Source organism: Peromyscus californicus, unplaced genomic scaffold (assembly GCF_007827085.1).
Source record: "Peromyscus californicus insignis strain IS unplaced genomic scaffold, ASM782708v3 Scaffold_11__1_contigs__length_118956290, whole genome shotgun sequence".
In the NCBI taxonomy this organism is placed as follows: Eukaryota; Metazoa; Chordata; class Mammalia; order Rodentia; family Cricetidae; genus Peromyscus; species Peromyscus californicus.
In genome coordinates, this window is record NW_026294402.1 from 118911326 (window position 1) to 118932356 (window position 21031).

General features: G+C 40.3%; 1 protein-coding gene across 6 annotated transcripts in view; it reads right to left on the reverse strand.

The window, feature by feature from the left end:
* Positions 1–17560, reverse strand: part of LOC128102265 (zinc finger protein 431-like) — a 118748-nt gene extending 101188 nt beyond the window's left edge. The window contains exon 1 of one of the 6 annotated variants that reach the window (XR_008215371.1): positions 17451–17560. Coding sequence is in view for 2 of the 6 variants with exons in the window: in XM_052725856.1 (XP_052581816.1) it covers positions 17451–17453 (3 nt within the window). In the remaining 4 variants the exon portion in view is untranslated. The remainder of the gene's footprint in view (positions 1–17450) is intronic. The other 5 variants (XR_008215374.1, XR_008215375.1, XR_008215367.1 and 2 more) reach the window with 5 other exon arrangements.
* Positions 17561–21031: the final 3471 nt, after the last annotated feature.

The window sequence follows — 21031 nt, forward strand, 5'->3', positions numbered from 1 at the left end:
CCTATTATGGTAAGATGGACATATTTAATAATCACCTGGTATGGAAAGCAGAAAATGATTCATTTCTACCTATTAATGACTGTCTGGAAATTACAGCACTGTAATATTACAATTTTACAATATTACAGATTTCCATTGATCATGACTGACCTATTGCCACAACTCTTCACATCTTATGATACTAAAGCCCCACCACCTGAGGACCTATGCAGATGCCCAGACATTTTGTGCCTGCATGGTGTTCTACAGAACTCAAATTATACCTTAGCACAGCCATCCATATTTTTTACATACATGGACTATATACCACTATCGGGGACTATGGGGGTCCAGCCCCTCGACAGTCCCCTCCCAGGGTCGGGGAAGAATCTACAACCAGCTGATAATTAATCTTTGATGAAAAGAAATGAATCTATGTACACAAAACTCCTTAGTTCATACACTTTATTATTCTGTGATAGTTCTCTGCATAGCTTCTATTCTGCTCTCATGTCTATCTAGCTCCTCTCTTGCCTGATTTCTCTCTATATTTATCTACTGTCCCCTCTAGGTTCTATCTTAATTCCTTCATCTAGTTCTGTCCCTTCTAGGTTCTCATCTATCTAGTTCTTTCCCCTATCAGCACCTCTCCCATCTCCTTCTCTTTCATCTGGCTCTTCCTCATCTTGTTCTTCCCTATCTGGCTCTTCCACATCTTCCATCTCGTTCCTCTAGTATTCTCTTCTAGCCCTTCAATCTAGTTCTTCCCCATCTCAGTTTGTTCCTCTTAAGTTGTTACCCATCTAGTTCTTCCATTCTCTTTTCTCTTCCCCCTGTGCCCTGGAAGTCCCGGTATATAAAGGGAGGGTCCGAGCTAAATTGTGTAAAGCTATTTACTTAATGCCCACCTCACCTAGGCGGTGTCTCTTTGTGGAATTTACCTTAGATCAGGAGACTTGCCTGTGGGCTGCTATCACTGTTAGTCCTAGGAAGTTGGGCGCCCCCCTGGGTGGTGTCTCCTTGTGGAATTTACCTTAGATCAGGAGACTCGCCTGTGGGTTATTATCACTGTTAGTCCTCAGAAATTGGGCGACCACCTGGGTGGTGTTTCCTTTAGTCCTTGAAAGTGGCTAGGGGAGATATCTGATTCCAGAGAAAGCCTTTCCTGAGGCTGTTCTCCAAATGCCTGGAATGTGTATGTCTAGAGAGTGATCAGTCCACATTGTTAGCCCTTCTTAGGGAAAAGTCAATTGGGAAAACTATGAAGGCACACATGATTTTCATAACAGAAGACAGCTGATATATAACAAGCCAAGTAACACCAAAAACTCCTTGGGATTTGGCTTCCTCTGGAGGAATTCTCTGATTCCTCAGGTAGTGACTTTGCCATAACCAGCTGAGTTCTTATGATATATTCCTGTGGCCCACAGCATACCACCATAATTTTTAATGCAAAAGGCCTCAACCCCCATAACAGAATCTCTGGAACAGATACCAATCAATGCAAATAGGAAAAATGTACTGACTAATGTCACTTCTTGTATATGGGGCAAACACTCAATGCAATCACTCAATTCACACTGGACTTGTGAGGGTAAGTCTGTTCAGATTGCCTTGCAGCCCATCAAGAGCTCCAGCTTCTTCTGGACCACCACTATACAAGGTTTAATACACCACCAACAAAACAACAAACTTAACTGATGGAAGAGACAATAGAGTAACCTAACTGACCTTCCGGTCTTTTACATTCTCAGAAGATTTACAACTTGACAACTACATTTACTGACACATTTTTAAGGAAAATGAAACCAAAGGACTCCAATAATTATTGATAATACATTGGAACCCATCTTTATAACAAAGAAAAATCTGCTTGCCAAACAAAGAAGAATTTTTGTAGCTGTGATAAAATGCATATACTCCACAACAATGAAACAATAAACTTACCAATTCCTCTGGATATACATGCCAGGAACATCACACATTGGTTCCTTCCAGAATATGGAACATTAGTTCCCAGTCTGTTGAAATTCTAGCCTGTACTTATACTGGCTAACAAACTGATTATATCAACCCAAGAGTGGATATGATACAATTTGCAACCAGAGGATGCCCAAGATGGATCCTATGACTCCTTTGTACCAAGGTATCACATTTAAAAAGGCAGACTATAGGCAGAGTGAGCAGATGAGGAGAATTCTGGGAAGAGGAAGGGCTAAGTCAGGAGTCACCAGCCAGACACAGAGGAAGCAAGATGACAAGGCAGAACTGAGAAAAGGTATCAAGCCACATGGCTAAACATAGATAAGAATTATGGGTTAATTTACGTGTAAGAGCTAGTCAGTAATAAGCCTGAGCTAATGGCCAAGCGGTTATAATTAATATAAGCCTCTGTGTGCTTACTTGGGGGATGCAAATGGAAGAGATCTGTCCCGACCACCAGCCAGCTGGGAAACAAGAAAACTTCTGACTAGAGCAGATCACAGAAATTTACATTGGTGGAAAACTGCAGGTATGGATCTTTCCAAACTGGAACCTTGGAAACATACATACCCAGGACCTCCCTATTATTTCCACATGATTCTTCCACTACCACAGCTCAAGAAATGAGACATTGCAGACTTTGTGGCTCATGAGCCCAAACTCAACGTATCACATGTAGGAACTCTACACAAAGGACCCCAAATTGATGAGGTATATGTCTTCCCCATAATATGGAAATTCTATGTAATCAAAGAAGGCAACCTAACACCATACATTATTAATAGAGGAGGACAGCATGAGAACATGTTCTTCATAGCCTACTACAAGGCAGAATGTCAATCCCCCTACTTTCCCACCAATGGTTACAGAGTACCCATGATGATGCCTGACCTTAGCCTGCCTGTAAGACATAATTACACCTAGAATCCAGAAAATCTCACTTACCTTCAACCTCAAATCATGGCTCCTGTCTGAAGAACTCTGCCCTGAGCCTGAATTTAGGAAAATACCAGTATTCTCCTACTCCTCAGGAAATAAGTTTGCTGCAAGAAAACCTTTACAATTGATGGTTGCTGGAGCTATGCTGGTTGGCTCCTTACAGGGAGCTACCATGGCATCTTCTGTTCTTTCAGACATAAATGCAGGTGCAGCAGACATCAGAAATCTTACTGAACAACAAACATTGGCTATTAACACCTTGTCTGATGGACTAGCTACTACTCAAAAACTGATTTTTTTCATCTTCATCTGGAACTAAGTGTATTAAAGCAATCATTGGTAGATACTAACAGATATATAGCTGAAAATTTGAAGAGACTAGCTGTAGCCAACTAGATCTTGTGGTGATATTTTAATTGTGCTGAAATGTGATTTTATTTGTATGTTAATAAATAAAGTTTGCCTGGAGATCAGAGGTCATTAGTGAGCCAGGAACAAAATTCAGCTGGTGGTAGCCCATGCCCTTAATCTGATCACATGGCAGGCAGAGTCTCTGTGTGGTCAAGGACACAGCCAAGTGTGGTGACCTTTGAGCCTTTAATCCCAGTACCAACCATAGAGACCAGGAGGTCTGTATAGACAGGCAGTGATAAGGAAGTCATGTGACTGGGCTTAAAGTCAATGAGAAGGCAGAAGAGGAAAGCAATAAAACACAAGGCACACAGGAAGACGGTCTCTCTCTCAGGGGAAGGATGACAGCAAGTGGTAAGCTAAAGGTAGTTGTGGCTCTTGCCTTGATCTCTTAGGCTTTAACTCTGTATTTGGCTCTATGTTTCTTTTTTTTTTTTTTTTTTTTTTTTTTTTTTTTGGTTTCTCGAGACAGGGTTTCTCTGCATAGCTTTGCGCCTCTCCTGGAACTCACTTGGTAGCCCAGGCTGGCCTTGAACTCACAGAGATCCACCTTGCTCTGCCTCCCGAGTGCTGGGATTAAAGGTGTGCTCCACCACCGCCCGGCTGGCTCTATGTTTCTTATAGACTGTTTAGAAATTCGTCTACAAGATCTCTCAAAATTATCTGCCACAACTTATTCAGAGGAACAAAGAAAAGAATGTATCCAGCAAGACTTGGATGTTTCAATGAGTACACAGACCTAGCTCAGCCCTTTTCTCAGGACTTGGAACAAAAACAGCAATCTGTAAGTCTCTGGCAAACCTCTTGGTCTGAGTATATTTTGCAAAATACATTTACACTTAGTCTATAGAAACAATGCAGTACCAGCTTAGCACACATACTATTGCCTAGAAAACTTGGGCATGGGCTTGTTGTATCTATTGATTCTTTCCTGCAAACAAGTTAGACTAGTACAGAGGGTATCTAGTACCCAGAGGAACATACCATTTCACTTGGGGCCAACATATTTATGGCCACCCACCCTCTGCTCAGTGAGCACCACCAATTGTCAGAATGGACCCTTTAGGTACTTGCAAACCAACTCACAGACCTTGGCAATGGAGTCTTTATTGCATGCTCCATGAAGCCTTCAACCTCACAGTTAACATCACCATATAACATCACCAGGGATACACTGGATTCTACTTTTTATTTTGCAGAATCTGGTTGTCTGGATATATACAATGCTACTAGAGCTACAGCTTCTTTCAAGTTATCTATCCTAACACTTGAATAGAGATATGTTTTTGACTCAGGTACCTTATATATTAATAAACCAGAAGATGGCTTGCTAGGAAAGGCTAGAAAGTCATTAATGATATTTCCACTGTTCTTGCCTTTAACATGCCACAATTATAGTCAATGGATTATGAGATTACTAGGAATATTGAGACTCCAGGAAGACAGATAGATAGAGTCCAACATTTATCAGCTATACTCAAAGCAGACACTATTGCCTATACCCATAAGGTTACCAAGCTTAAAAATGCTCTTTATGTGATGTGACTATTAGGATATTTAGATTTGACTATACCGCTTCCCTAAAAGGAACTTATTCCACTGGATAGAGGAGAGCCTTTGGCTGTTTGTACACATCATATTGGTCTTTTTAGTGTATAAATTCTTTCTGGGCTGGTTTAATAAACTTCATTTTAGGAGAAATTATGACAATGAGCTCTAGAGACTCCTATCATACCAGAAGGAACAAACCAGCTATGTATGATTCCAGCAGACATATCTGTGCAAATCATGATTTTAAAAAAACTTCTTCAGGAAATGTTTCATCTCCATGATGACACTTCAGGCCAGGAATATTGTATTCCAGATTCTGCCTCACTACATCATTGGCATTTTTGCCAGAAAGAGGGTCTACATACATTGGTCATAGACCAAAGATGGATGCCACTGGAGACTCACCAGACTTCCTGATGCTTTATATTCATCATTTGCTTTTTATAATATTAACTTACAAAAAAACTGAGAAACAATACAATTATGAAGCTTATGGGACTCTTAGTTGCTCTTTTCACTAATAAAAGAAGAAATACCTGGCCCATGGCCATGACCCACATGCTTTAAAATGATCAAGTTAGAATAATGCACTACTATGATTTGCTTAACTCAGACTCCTACAGCTCAAACCCTGGCTATGCCCCCATTAACATTTTTGTTTGAAAGTGATTACATTTCCTGTTATTTCTGAATGTGTTTTTCTATTTGATGCATAACAAACCTAGAGAAAATACAAATTTGGGAAAATAAGTATATGCAAAAGATCATAGCAATATCCTATGATCTATATTGTTTGGACCATTTTGCTTAATAATTGTATGTTTTAGTGTCTGAGATTTATTTGCCTGCATTTATTTGTCTATTAGTAATTGGAATATTTATTATATAATTTCTTTTTCCTGTTGTGGCCTAAATTTGTAAATTGCTGTGAAACTGTTAATATTTCTTTTATGTGGTCCCCATTGGCACTGTGTATGCCTCAAGGATCAGGGAATGGAATGGAATGTGCATAGAAAAAAAAGCCTTTTAGATATGTTAAAAATAGCTTATTCAAGAACCCCACTATACCCAAGGCTGTACTTAATAACCAGAACCCAGTGACATCACTCACTCAAGATTATCAGACATAGTCCTAGAATACCATGATGCCAACTGGGCAGTATATAAGCAGAGACCAAGAGCAATGCTCTGCTCTGTACATCTGGAGAGACATCACCTTGATCTGCCCAGCAGCTAGAGCATTTCCCCAAGGATCCTGACCCTTGAATCAGAGACATCTGTTAGAGACTGGACCTGAACTTCAGCTAAGGTGTGTGACACGGATGAGCAGCCTTTGGGAAATAGGTTTAGGATCTCAGTTAGGAATTTAGAGGGTGAACCTTGTGTGATGACCATCAGCATAATAAAATGTAATTTTGTTACACTGACTATGCATATCTACCTTCTTGCTCATGAAAGTTAGGATCACTTTCCTATGATTGATGACTAGATGTAAGTCTGCATCAGAATAATGACAGGAAAACTTTTCCAAACCAAATGCAACATAACAGATTTTTAAAGAAACAGTGTATGACCTGTATTATACACCTAAAGTAATTTGTTTTACTCTAATTGCTTTGTAAGTCACAAGCACTTTTGAAAACAAATTTATTACTGTTTGTATGTATATGTTTGTGTGTTTGAGAGAATGTCTTCCATGTGTATACAGGTGACACACATGAATAGAAGATATCAGATGCCCTGGACCTGGAGTTACAGGTGATTATGAGCCTCCCAATGTGGGTGTTGGAATCAGGACTCAGGTTATTCTCAAGAAGAATATGTGCTGAGCAACCTACCAAGCCCCATGATGCTTTTTATTCAATAATCTAAAAGCCTTTCACAGACTAACAACAACAAAACCTAAATAAATAAAGTAAATAAACTATCCTTAGGAACATGGTGAATCCATATTAAGATGTATATGGTCAATCAATATTAAGATGTATATGGTCAATTTGCACCATAAATTTAACAGAATCCAAAGACAATGCCCAACAATTTATACCAGAAAAGCTGATTCCAAAGCTACATGCAAAGTGGAAACACTCAAAATGCTCAAGGGGATTGTTAAAAAATAGTACACACATGGATAAAATGTGATTTCTATATTTACCACAAAAGCTACCATAATTAAGATTGTGTACAATATTTGTAAAAGAATAAAGGGATGGAGAGAATACGCCAAAGAACAAAAGCAGGAAAATACAGTCAACTTTTAATCAAAAAACCAAAGGAAACTCAGCCAGGAAAATTGTGATCTTGACCAATGTTACCCAGCTACCTATGATTCTATGTGTATGGCAATTTAATAAACAGACTTCACAACTCCCACAAAATTAACTCCAAGTGACATTAAACTGTTGTGTTTCTTACCCTTTATCTATTGATATTTGCCACACCAAATCCAGTGTCGTCCGTGTGACATAAACAATTATGTCTATAATAGCAGATGGGAGATACGTGTCCCACGGGACTAAGATCCCTGGAGGTCCCTGGCAGAGTGCCCTCGAAGAAGACGTGCTTCACGGATCATGAGCTCCCTGGGCTATGGGTTCTGTATAACTGCTTTTCTGATAATGTTCTAATTAATCTATGAAGCACAGCCAAAATTAATGAATGCTTGGGTTGTGAACTATGGAGGAAAGGGGAAGCTGGACATGGATCTTAATCATATATAACAGAATGAGCTATTTCTTAAAGACCCCAAGCTGCTAGATAAAGAAAGTATAAAGGTTCAGGCACTTCTAGGGAATGAACACTCACCCACTAGGAATCCTTTAGGAATCCCAACTAAAGTGACATATGGTAAAAAACGTTATCTCATAGGAGGCAGATGATGGGCCCCTCTGTTGAGGAAGTTCAGCATGGGAAACTTAAGGACTACAGCAGAACCCCTTCCCCTTATAGGTGAAAAAGTACAAGAGTCCATATTCCAGCAGATTCAAACCACTTCTGAGTGTGTTGTCTGTCATTTGCTGAATCCTTGCCTTCCTGACTACCCAAGCCCTAATTCTCCTATGGTCGTGGTACTCCCGGTGGGCCAGTCCATGGCAGGTGATGCCTGAACAGGGACCCTTGGGACAGGTAATTCTTTCCCCCTTTTTTCTTTCTTTCAAGGCTTAGGATCAGCTCTTGCCAGGAAGCTGCAGTTCTGCCGATAAAAGATCATCGGTTAAGGGCAAGTAATCTTGAGGTAACATGGGGCAACATGAGTCAAAACAGAAAAGGCTGTTTATGTCAGTGTTTAAGCATATGATGGCAAGCAGGGTATTAAAAGTATCGGAGCAATCACTGGGAGAGCTCTTTGCCTTTATTAAGAAGGTGAGTCCTTGGTTCCCTGAGGAAGGCACCCTTACCCTGCCAGATTGGAAACGTGTGGGGAAGGAAATGAGAAAATATGTTGAGAAAAATGGTGAAGGGGAACTCCCTCCCCATGCATATCCATTGTGGTTGCAGATGAGAGTTACTAACTGACTCTACTGATTTTGAAGGTCTAGAGCAGGAGACAGCTTCTGTACATGAGGCTGAGCCAATATTATCAAAGACTAAATCATATGGTACCAGCTCAAGTAATACCTCCTCAAGTAGTAAGGAGCTGTTATTAGAAGGTGCCTGTTATGTGAAAGCCAAGAATGATGATTATGATGATGATTGGGACCTAGATGAGAAGGCAGTTAAGTATGGCCCCTCTGAGGATAGGGACTACCATCACAATCATTTCTATCCCATTAAGGTTGTGAAGTAAAAACCTAAAAGACGCCCTCTGATCCCTTCTGGCTTTAGAGGAGCTATGGAAGAAGCAAGGCGAACTGGGGATACTACATTCACCTTCCCGGTGGTGGAATCCTTAGATGGGGAAGAACCTGTTTGGGAACCTATTCCCCTTAAGACTCTTAAAGAATTACAGGCAGCTGTTAAAACAGCTGGCCCATCAGCACCCTATACCATCCAGGTATTGGACATGGTTGCCAGTTTATGGCTTACAACTTATGACTGGCATCAGACAGCAAAGGCAACCTTGAGTCCAGGGGATTATATCCTCTGGAGGACGGATTATGATAGGTCTAAAGAGACTGTGGCTTCCTTTTTAAAGAAAAGAGGAGCCAAACCAGGTATGGATAAGCTTTTGGGGGCAGGAGCTTATGCCACCCCTCAGTCTCAGACCTCCATTCCTAAAGACGTCCTGGAGGCTATTACCCTCAATGCAGTCAATACATGGAAAATATTGCCTCCTCCTGGAACCAAGGGAACTGCTCTCAGGTATAAGGCAATCCAATGAGGAGCTCTATTAAGACTTTGTCTCTAGACTAGAAGAGGCAGTTAATAGGATGGTGCCCCCCTCAGAGGGGACTGACATGCTCCTTAAACAGTTGGCATGGGAAAATGCCAACCCCCTGTGTCAGGATCTTATCAGACCTGTAAGAAAGACAGGTAGTCTACAGGATTATATTAAGGCTTGCATGGATGCCTCACCAGCAGTTGTCCAAGGTATGGCATATGCTGCAGCTATAAAAGGACAGAGATTTAGTGCCTATGTAAAAAAAAAATATGGGGGCAGCAATAATCAATCCCCAGAACCCACCTGTTTCAAGTGTGGGCAAACAGGCCACATGCAAAAGGCATGTACAAAGCAAGGCAACAAGGACCATAAAAATACGGCTTCTGGATTATGTTCACAGTGTCAGAAAGACAGACACTAGAGGAATGAATGCAAATCCAAGTTCCACAAAGATGGAACTCCTTTAACAGGAAAAAAGGTGATAAGAGCACTAACTCAAAAAACTAGAAGAGGGGCATCCTCTCAGTCCTGGTAATTCAAGAGAGGCTAATACAGACCTCGACCCTGAGGCTCCAGAATTTACTATCCATGACTTACCTAGAGCAACACCTGGTAGTTCAAGATTAGATCTTGTAAGTTCACAGGACGTCATCCTCTCCTCATGGGATGGAGTGACTATAATTCCCACTAAAGTGTTGGGTAAATTACCACAAGGTACAATGGGACTTATCATTGGAAGGAGTTCCAATTATAAAAAGCATTTCAAAGTGATACCAGGTGTGGTAGATTCAGATAGTTAGAGAGAGATTAAGATCCCTTTTAGCCGGCCTCAGAGAGTTAAGTTTTACCCCCTCAGATAAAAAGTCTAATACTCGCCGATGCTGTGGATTCCTTTCGTGCTCTGTGCTGCTGGAGGCTGGACCTCCAGGCAGCAATACCTGGCGCGTCAGGAACAGAGATATTGAAAAGGTAATCAAGAAGACTATGAAGGGCAGAGCGGCAGCTCTTTTCAGAGATTGTCCAAGATGGAGGCATCTCCTGGGGATTGTCCATATAAGAAGAGGCAACCCCCTAATCGTCGCCACAGCTAGGACCTCACTAAGGGTGCTGCAGACCCCCCCACAAGAAAAGGTTGGGTGAAAAGAGTGAGAAGAAATAAGAAATGTAAGATTAAAAGTATAAATATGAGACAAACTAATTCCTCTGAGACAAATACATATTGATATCCTTAAAATTTTCCCTTAAAAAATAATAATAATAATGTACTGATACTTGGATTGTCTGTGTAAATGTTATTTGTTTCTTCTACTAACCTCCCTTATTTTCCTGGAAGACAAAGAGAGAGACTTCAAGGTCTCTTCTGCCAGCCAGCAACTTCTCTTGTTAACTCTTCTCTGTCCCAATATTGCTTAAGAAATGTTGAATTACCAGTTCAAGATACTGGGAAAATTATGCTTTTGTTTCCACAGGAAAAATAAAAATGTACATGGGTTTTGGTCATTTGAGTTCCATGGGTTACAAATACTCGCTGTCATTTAAGAAAATTGGTTTCAAATTATTGTTGGTTAAGATAAAAGTTTAAATAAATGATTTTTTTGGTTTAAGGAAGCAGTTTAAGATGTAAAAATTTAAAGGCTTAAACATGTCGTGAGGGTTTGAGTATGTGATATTTTTGATCTGAGTAAGTAGTTTGAGGTATAAAAATATGGAACTTTAAAGTCTAACTTTAAAGTTTAAGTAAGTTGTGAGGTTTGAGTATAAGTAAAGTTTATTTAGGGTCTAAGATGTAAAGGCTTTAGGGATGAGAATATAAAAAGAATGTTTTGGGAAGAAGGAAAGTATGTAAATTACAAGTTATTAAAATTTGTAAAAACAAGTTATAAAGGGCTGAGGATAAAAAGGCTTAAATAATAACTTTTTAAAAAGTGACTTGAGATGTATAAAAAAATGAAACATTTCAGATTTCTCTCTCTTGCTATTCTACTGTTATATTGAGACTTCAAAGTTTCATAATTTTGCTCTGACAAAATACCATTTGGAGTTTTTATCTCTTTAAGAAGGTTCTTACAGGTTTCAAGAGATCTAAACCCACCAATGCCCACAGGCGAAGACAGACTTCAAAAAAGTACTATCAATCTATGGTTTGTTTCCCCAACTGCCTATTTCCTTGAGGGACACATCTTTTTTTTTCTCTCTCTGAATATTGGAACTCCCCTTTCTCATCTGCCAAAACCATGCACTTAAAATTTCCAAATGTTGGGCTGGAGAGATGGCTCAGAGGTGAAGAACACTGAGTGCTCTTCCAGAGGTCCTGAGTTCAATTCCCAGCACCCACATGGTGGCTCACAACCATCTGTAATGAGATCTGGCGTCCTCTTCTGGCCTGCAGGGATACATACAAACAGAACACTGTTTACATAATAAATAAATCTATAAAAAAAAAAATTTCCAAATGTACCCCTAAGAGAAAAATTTCCTCTTCAAAATTTCTTAACTTCATGTTCTGCCCATTAATATATATTTGTTCCAACAGATTTCTAATCACTTAAAGGTTACAGACTACTCAAACTGCTGCCTGCATGTCCCTAGCCTCAGATGGTCCTACATCACCTGGACAACAAATAAAGCAGTCTGCTCTTCCTAGACTTGGTCAACATTCCAGCCTTTTGGGTCCCCAGCTACGCCCCAAATTTCAGCAGGAAGTAATGAGATGATTATATCACCCCTTATCATTCATTTATTTACAAAAGACTGGAATGTTGATTTCCTAACCTGGGATATACGGCTGAGGTGTCTATTTAACATATGCTATCAAAAAAATTACTAATGTTCTCAATAGACTAAAAGATTTATTGCTACTTTAATTTTGGGCATCACTATACTCATTACTATGAGAACTGTTGCTACATTAAATTTAGGCATATCTGCCTTGATAGCTATTATTACCACCTTTGCTGTGGCTACCACCGCCTTAATGCAAGAAATTCATACTGCTCATTTTGTTAATAAATTAAATAAAAATGTTACCTTGGCTTTGTCAAAGCAGTCCCTTATAGATAAAAAATTAAAAACAAAGATTAATGTATTAAAAAAAGTAGTACTGACTCTTGGACAGGATTTGGCTAATATTCAAAATAGATTAGGGACTAGGTATCATGCTGCATATCAATATATTTGTGTCACTCCTCTGCCTTATAACGCTAGTCAAAGTTGGAAAAAGGAGCCGGGCGGTGGTGGCGCACGCCTTTAATCCTAGCACTTGGGAGGCAGAGGCAGGCGGATCTCTGTGAGTTCGAGGCCAGCCTGGTCTCCAAAGCGAGTTCCAGGAAAGGTGCAAAGCTACACTGAGAAACCCTGTCTCAAAACAAAACAAAACAAAACAAAAACCAAACAAACAAACAAACAAACAAAAACAAAGTTGGAAAAAGGTAAAAAATCATCTACAAAAAGTCTAAAAGGATTCAAATACCACTCATAACATGAAAGCTTTACAAAAAGATATTGCGATTATGAGCAAAGCTGATTTGGAGAATGGCACTTTGAATGCCTTAGCTCATGATCTTGAGTCAGATGTCTGCTCTCTTAATCCTCTAGATTGGACACAATGCTTTGCATTCATTGGAATATTGATTCTTATTTTTCTTTTGGTTGTGTTATTATTTCCTTGTCTTTTCAGAATTATCCTACGTTCCCTACACACAGTGAGGCGTGATCTGCTGGAGCTACATCTTAAAAACAAAAAAACCGAGAAATGCCACACCAACTCCAGTGTCGTCTGTGTGACATAAACAATTATGTCTATAATAGCAGATGGGAGATACGTGTCCCACGGGACTAAGATCCCTGGAGGTCCCTGGCAGAGTGCCCTCGAAGAAGACGTGCTTCACGGATCATGAGCTCCCTGGGCTATGGGTTCTGTATAACTGCTTTTCTGATAATGTTCTAATTAATCTATGAAGCACAGCCAAAATTAATGAATGCTTGGGTTGTGAACTATGGAGGAAAGGGGAAGCTGGACATGGATCTTAATCATATATAACAAAATGAGCTATTTCTTAAAGACCCCAAGCTGCTAGATAAAGAAAGTATAAAGGTTCAGGCACTTCTAGGGAATGAACACTCACCCACTAGGAATCCTTTAAGAATCCCAACTAAAGTGACATATGGTAAAAAACGTTATCTCATAGGAGGCAGATGATGGGCCCCTCTGTTGAGGAAGTTCAGCATGGGAAACTTAAGGACTACAGCAGAACCCCTTCCCCTTACAGGTGAAAAAGTACAAGAGTCCATATTCCAGCAGATTCAAACCACTTCTGAGTGTGTTGTCTGTCTGTCATTTGCCGAATCCTTGCCTTCCTGACTACCCAAGCCCTGATTCTCCTATGGTCATGGTACTCCCGGTGGACCAGTCCTTGGCAGATATTTCTTCCAAACAGAAAGGCCATATGCTCTAGAGACCTCTCTGCAAATGGAGATGATCATCTCCAGAGCCTACTATGGCTCTACAGGCCCTCATACCCACTGTGTTTTCATGCAAACCCAGCCCCAATGATGTCCAATCACAAAACAATATAGAAAAATAATTTAATGTCTGCCTTCTGCCACATGGATTAAGGCACAAGATATGGCATCTGCCCTATCCACCTGCCCAATACCATGTAAACTTGAGAAACCTCTGCAGCTCAGAAACCTCTTTTGTGCACTGGAACTGAACTTCCCTGAATCACACCATCGTGGCTTGTGGTAGCAGAAAGTTGAAGGCATTCTAATCACATATTGCTGAAGGATGATCCCCATCACCTCCTTACTATCAGTTTCTAAACTATCTGTAACATTTATAAGACAACTGAAAGTGGAATGCAATGTTCAAAACTTCTAGAAACCAGATCTTCAGTTTTCCAATCTGTCTTCCCACTGCATACCAAAAGCAGTGCCTGGGTGTGCACACTGGACAGTGATATTACCAGCATCTTAGCCTCCCATGCCAAGGCAACAGAACCTCCTGCTCCCCAGGGAATCCACATTCAGCAAGGCTCAGAAGCCAAGGGCCACTGCCCAAGTCATGACATGGATCAAGAGAAACACAGTCTGTCTCATGGTCCATCCCAGTCCCAGCAGCTCTGACAGTTCAGCAGACTTGTTCCTCCTGGCTTGTAGTCGTCCTTAAGGCTCCCTACAGAACAGAAGAGAATCCTACACAAGAGAATCTTGAAAAGAACCTACCTCCTACTGGTACTCCTGATCGCTAAGTCTTCCCAGAGTTAGGACCACCCAGTTGGGGGTCCAGACATCAGCAGTTACCCCACTGAGTGAGTAGAGATCAAATGACTAAGACAGCATAGGCCCTCACAGCTCTGCCCTTCTACCCTAAGGTCACACAGGGACCTAGTCTGGGAAAAGTGTAGTTTAGTAGAATCTCCTCTTCTCCAAAACACTTTCTGTTCCTCTTCCAAGGTACAGGGTCCTTTGTGTGCACATTCCATTACACACTCAATGTCCAGTGCAGTCAACCCTTTACTTCATAGCTCAGAGGTCCTACAGCCAAACGCATGTCAAATTCAAACAGTAACTGTTGTTAAAGCAAAAAGAAGCCATGGATTAGACAACAATGAAGTGTCTCTGGGAGGACTTGGATGCAGGAAAAGTAGTAGAAATAATATCATCATAATCCTAAAAAAATCATGTTAAAAAGTTGAATCAGGCTTTATGGCCATGTGCTCTAGAGACAAGGGATTTGTATTAGGGCATACCAAGTACTACTCACATCATTTCTCTCAGGTTATACATCTTAAACCTGGAAAACCTATCATGTTATGCAGGACCATAGCATTTTATCCAGTTCTATTCTGGTTGAACTAGTGTAACTACAGTAATTTGTTTTCACAAAAGTTCAATTCTTTGTCCAGTTCTTGATTGCCTGGTCTGTAAACCAGATAAATGGCCAGTCAGGACATTTATTGATCATCTAAAATTGATTATCTCACTGCTCATTGCTAATGTCAACTACTGTCAAAGCAGAAAAGATTTACCCTCCTTCTTGCCTCCCTTTCTGTGCTATGACTACACTTGCTTTACAGTTGGTCCGTGAACTCATTTCTTACACAGATCCTTCTTCATTTGTAAGTTCCCCAAAAAAGTCAGAGAAGTTGGAGGACACTCACTCACTGGTCTATTTTTCCTTCTCATAGACCAGTCAAGTCCCAGCCTGGAAGGAGTTGCAGGACTGTCTTCTCAGCCCTGGGCAGTAGAGGAAGGATTAAATGTTCAAAGCAATTCTCAATTACATAGTGTGAGGCAAGCCTGAGCTACAGGAGACAGTGATCTAAACCAGTGGTTCTCAACCTTCCTAATGCTGTGACCCTTTAATATGGTTCCTCACATTGTGGTGACCACCCCCAACTGTAAAATTATTTTCATTGCTACTTCATAACTGCAATTTGCTACTGTTATGAATTGTAATATAAATATCTATGTTTTCCAATGGTCTTAGGCCATTCCTTTGGTAAGGTCATTTGATCCCTCAAAGGGAGCCTCAACCCCCCAAGTTGAGAACCACTGCTCTAAACTGATACATATAAATAAATAAATAGCACTTAAGGAAAAAACCAGAATGAAATTCCTAATGGCTGGGAAACACTGGGAAATAGAAACAAACAGAGATTAGATCAGTAATGCATTCAAAGAAAATGAAATTTTAAAAATGAAACCAGTAACTGACTTTTTAAAATGATAAAAATAATTGGAAAAACACTTAGCTATACTGACTTTGAAAAAGACTAGGTACTTTCCTGGTAGAGAAAATGCCATTAATAAGACATTGGATGACTTTGTCCCATGTGAAATGTTAGCTGTTGAGTGCTATAAGCTGACACATGGAGTTATAGCTGATGTCCTGTGTCTCAAACCTCTGAGCTGACTTAACTGTGTCAACCAGGATTGCATATATCTGCATAGGAGAGTTTCCTAACTCAGTAGTTCAAGGTACCCTCCCTAAATTGTACACCCACCAATTCTGCCTGTCTTCATGTACATGGAAGCAATTAATACAAAGACTTAAATTACATAGAAAGTCACTCACCCTGCTCCTGCAGGTCTGTCTTTATGATGGAGACCCTTGCAGCTCACTGCCTTAAACTTTTGTCTGTGATCTAGTTACTGTCTAGTCTGTTTATCCCTGCAGTGTACACAATACACTGTTCTTCCTCTTCTGAACTGAAGGGAGAAGCCATGCTCCACATGAAAATCCTTTCCGTTACTGCAATGGACAGTCTACTATGTGACTCAAATTGGTAATTTTAGAATTCTGTGGTGCTACAGATCTGTAATCCCAGAATTTAGGATGTCTAGTCAGAGCAAGGGCAATGCCCTGTGGGTCTACAGACAGGTTTCAAGTCCACCTCAATTTACATAGGAGACCTTGACTCAAAACCACTTTTCAAAACGACTGGAGATGCAGCTGTTCTAGAATTAATATATCTTCGTGGCACACCAGGATTTAATGTTGGTTGTGGGCCTTTTGGCTGGTTGTAAATCAGACTTGTCTCCATTGTTATGGAAACTGTATCTTAAAGGCCAGTTAAACCTGGTGAACAAACATTTACATCTTATCATACTAATCTCTAACAGGCATGATTAGCACACCTCTTATCTTTGGGGTATTTGGGAGGCAGCATTCCCTTATCTTAATTCTACTTTTTGACTTAATGTCTCCTAAGAATTGGTAAATCTTTATAGTATCAATTTTATTATCATCAATTCTACTCTTCCACATCACAGTCTAGCAGTGGAGTGGAAGATACTGTTTACAACCTCCACAGAATTAATTCTAGACAGATCCTAAACCTAAATTTTAAAAGTGCAGAACTTCTGGAAGATACTAGAGAGACCAGGACTCTCCGAGTTTGGCAAATCTGCCTTCCATAGTGACAATACAAGCACCACGGTGCCAGCATTTCACAGTGATGTCAACAACAAGGCTATTTCTAAGCACAGTCCCGTTCCGGTGCAGACGCAGTCCGTGAAGTGAAGTTACTGGCTGCCAGCCAATCCCTGGGATAGACCATGCAGCACCACTCAGGACTACTCAGGACCATGCAGGAACATGCTAAATTCTGCATAGCCACTGGCTCCCACCCAGGCAGGGGAGGACCCAACACACCGGCTCCCATAGCTCAGCCAGCTGCTCCACCCAGTCTGGGGACAGCAATCCCTCATTCACCATGGCCAGCCACTCGTTCCAGTCTGGGAACAGCAGCCGCTCACTCACCATGGTGTGGCTGCCAAGCTTGCCCACACTCTCCCCACAGGGAAGTCCGAGGCGCAGCAGCTGAGACGACTTCCGTCTCCCTCAGCAGAGAAGTTGAGCCTGGAGCCCGGAAGAATCCGCCCATCCAACTGGCACGTCCACAGGAGGCTCTGATTGGCTAGTGAGGTATGAATGACAGGACCCAGTAAGCTGAAGGAACACACTGCAGGAGTTTCCCCCTGGCTTCCACCCATAGCACAGACCTATCTCAAATTGACTGGAGATCTATACCAAATTCAACAAGTCTCTGGCTAATGTAAACCAATGGATACAATTTTAAAAAGAAAGTATACAAATTCAGGAGGCTAATCAGACAATGTTGCACAAAGGGAACACAGGGTAACTCAAGAACTTTGTTATTAAGGTCCATAATGGTGCTGGGACTGATAACCACAGCCCAATGAGTGGAAAGAGTGGGGTTCTCAGGATCTGAAGCACCCCCTTCCCAAATGCCCTGGCCCTAGACCTTTATCAGCTCTCCCAAGCATATTCCAGGTTTTAGAGAAGGAACTGTTTTGCATCAGGGCCTTAGAGAAAGCTCTTGAGGCCTAGGCAAGTTGCCAAACTTGGAGAGGCCTAGTTTCTCAAGTGTCTTCTAGAAGTTCTGCACTTCCAATTTGACATTTAGGTGTAAGATCCATTTGGAGTTAATTTTGTGAAAATTGTAAATGGCATCTCATATGTTTAGTAGACTCTACTACTAAGCTGTGATGTAGAAGAATAGAATTGGTGATATAAAAGACTTACCAATGCTTAGGATCTTGTAAGTCACACAATGGAGAATTTAGCTAAGGGAGGGCTGCATCTAAAATACCCCAAAGATAAGCCATATGTTAACCATGCCTGTTAGAAATTAGGATGCTAGGATGTAAATGTTTGTTCACCTTTTATGAATACTGTTATTAGTCATACATCTGTGGTTAGAACAGCTAATGGGATGTTCATCCATGGAGAGGATAGAGAGATCCTCTGTGTATAGATATCTCTATAGCAAGCTGGAACATCATAGTGTTAAGAGGGATTTCTTAGTTGTGTTGTACTGTGTATACATCAATTCAATGATGTTTTGTCATGTATTTTCTATTTCTTTGTATTGCCTACATACATCCATTAAAAACCAAAAGCATGGTTATAGTAGTGATGCCATGTATTATGTGAAGACAAGACTGTCTTGTGTTTTCTCTATGGTTTAGTTTAACAAATTGTACCTAGGAAATATTAATTTATTACATTATCTTATTCACCATTTTATTCATGTTTCTTTTACTTAATTTTTGTTGCTCAGAACTATCTTAAGACAGTTGGTACCTTCCTATGATCAACTGTGTCTGCTTACAAAGATTGACCACCACAGAGTTTGCTGACTCTTGATATTCCGTCATAGAAGGAAGTTTCCCTTTCTTCTGAGTATACAGCCTCTTTCCCAGCCAACTGTAAGCAATTCAGCCCTAATGACACATGACCCTATGGTTTGTGGGAGGAGCTAGAGTATATAGCCTCAGAAAGACTTAGATGGAGTTGGATTCTGCATATGCACCTATTGGAAAGCCGTCTTTAAAAGTGGGAATTTACCTTGAGCTCTCAGGCTTACTTCCTATCTACACTGAGAAGTGTAATGCAATGCTAGAGTACATGGGAATTGGAAGAGTAGAGAGAAGGTAAGCTCTACATATGCAGCTATGGGAGAGTCATTGTATATAGTAAGTGGAGACATTCCTGTATAGCTGTTTTTGAGTATCTATCTTAGAGTTTCTATTACTGTGAAGAGACACCATAACTATGGCAACTCTCACAAAGGAAAACATTTCACAGAGGCTGGCTTACAGGTTCGGAGGGTTTGGTCCATTATCATCATGGCAGGAAGCATGGTGGCCTGCAGGTAGACACAGTGCTAGAGAAAGAGCTGAGAATTCTACATCCAGATCAGCAGGCAGAAGAAAGTAACTGTAACACTTTTCCTCCAACAAGGCAACACCTCCTAATAGTGCCACTCCCTATAGGACTATGGGAGCCATTTTGATTCAAATCACCAAAGTATCCAAACTCCTGTAAGTATCTCTTCAGCCATGTTCAGTAAGTAAGCTCCATAAACTCATTGGTTCCCCAGGGTAGACTTTGCTTAAAGTCCACCAAAGACATTGGGACAGACATTGTCTATCCCAATGGGATGGGATAGACATTGCTTCATCCCCCTCCACAGAGGTGAAAACTCCCACAATAGATCATAAACATATTTGTTAATGTTCCTATGCCTCATGGTATTATAAAAAGGAACAAGTGCATAAAAGAATATATTGGAAGAATGTAAATATGGAAATGGCCTTAGTAAAGAAAGACTTAGAAATATAAAGATAATGTTTGGATGACTCCAGAATAAAAAAGTTATGAATGTCTGAGTAAGTTGTTTAAGGTACATAAAGGATGAGATTTAGGAATCATATATTGTGTTAAAGTTGGCAAGATCAGATATCTACTATTTCAAGGATTGACTAAAATGTATATCAAACAAAAGTTTATTGAGTTATGTCTGGCTGTTGAAATATTATACAGTAGTTAAAAATAATGAGCTGGTGTGAAACTGATCTTCTAGGTGTTTAATAATCATTCTTGGAAGCTATTCTAATGTGGTTAGAAGGGCTAAAAGGGAGAATATTTCTCCCCTTTGTAACCAGATGAATCTCTCCTGCCCACCTGTTCCCGAATAACCATTCAGAAGCTTATATTAATTTTAAATGTTTCACCATTAGCTCAGGATTATTATTAGCTAGCTCTTACATGTTGTTCAGAATCTTAAATGGTCTTATAATTTAAAAAACCCATTACCAGATATTGGGGTAAAAGCTGAAAGATTAGAGAAGCAGAGCAAGCCACAGCCAACCTCACCTCACCAACTCCTCAGCTGATCCTGTTTCCACAAATACTCAGGCTGAAAACCTCTGAGTCTTCACCTGAAAAGCCTCAGCCAAAAAGAGTCTCGGTTCTGGTTTCCTCATGCCTTACATACCTTTCTTTGCCCTGCTATATTACTTCCTGGGGTTAAAGGTATGTGTGCTTCCCAAGCAAAGGCATGAGATCTCAAGTGCTGGGATTAAAGGTGTGTGCCACCACTGTGTAACCTCTATGTCTAATCTAGTTGCTGGCTCTGTTCTCTGATCCTCAGGCAAGCTTTATTAGAGTACACAATATATCACCACATTTCCTGTTTTTTGTCTAAAATAATAAAAGGTTATAACTAATGTAAGAAAAACTATATACAATAAGTACAATAAGTATATACAATATATACAGTCAGGAATTACATTAACAATGTTCAGTCCATTAGCATTTTACAGATCCAGAGAAAATGCTCCTCTATCATCTTATTTTGGTGAGTCCAAAGTGTTGAACCCAATTCACTTTTTATCCTAACTTGTGTTACCAACAAAAAAAACTATATTTTAATGTCTTTCAAACTTATACACTTTACACCTCTTTAGTGAGTTTCTTTTCTGAATTTGTTAGCAAGGAAAACTGTAACTTTAATTATCTAATCTTCAACTCCA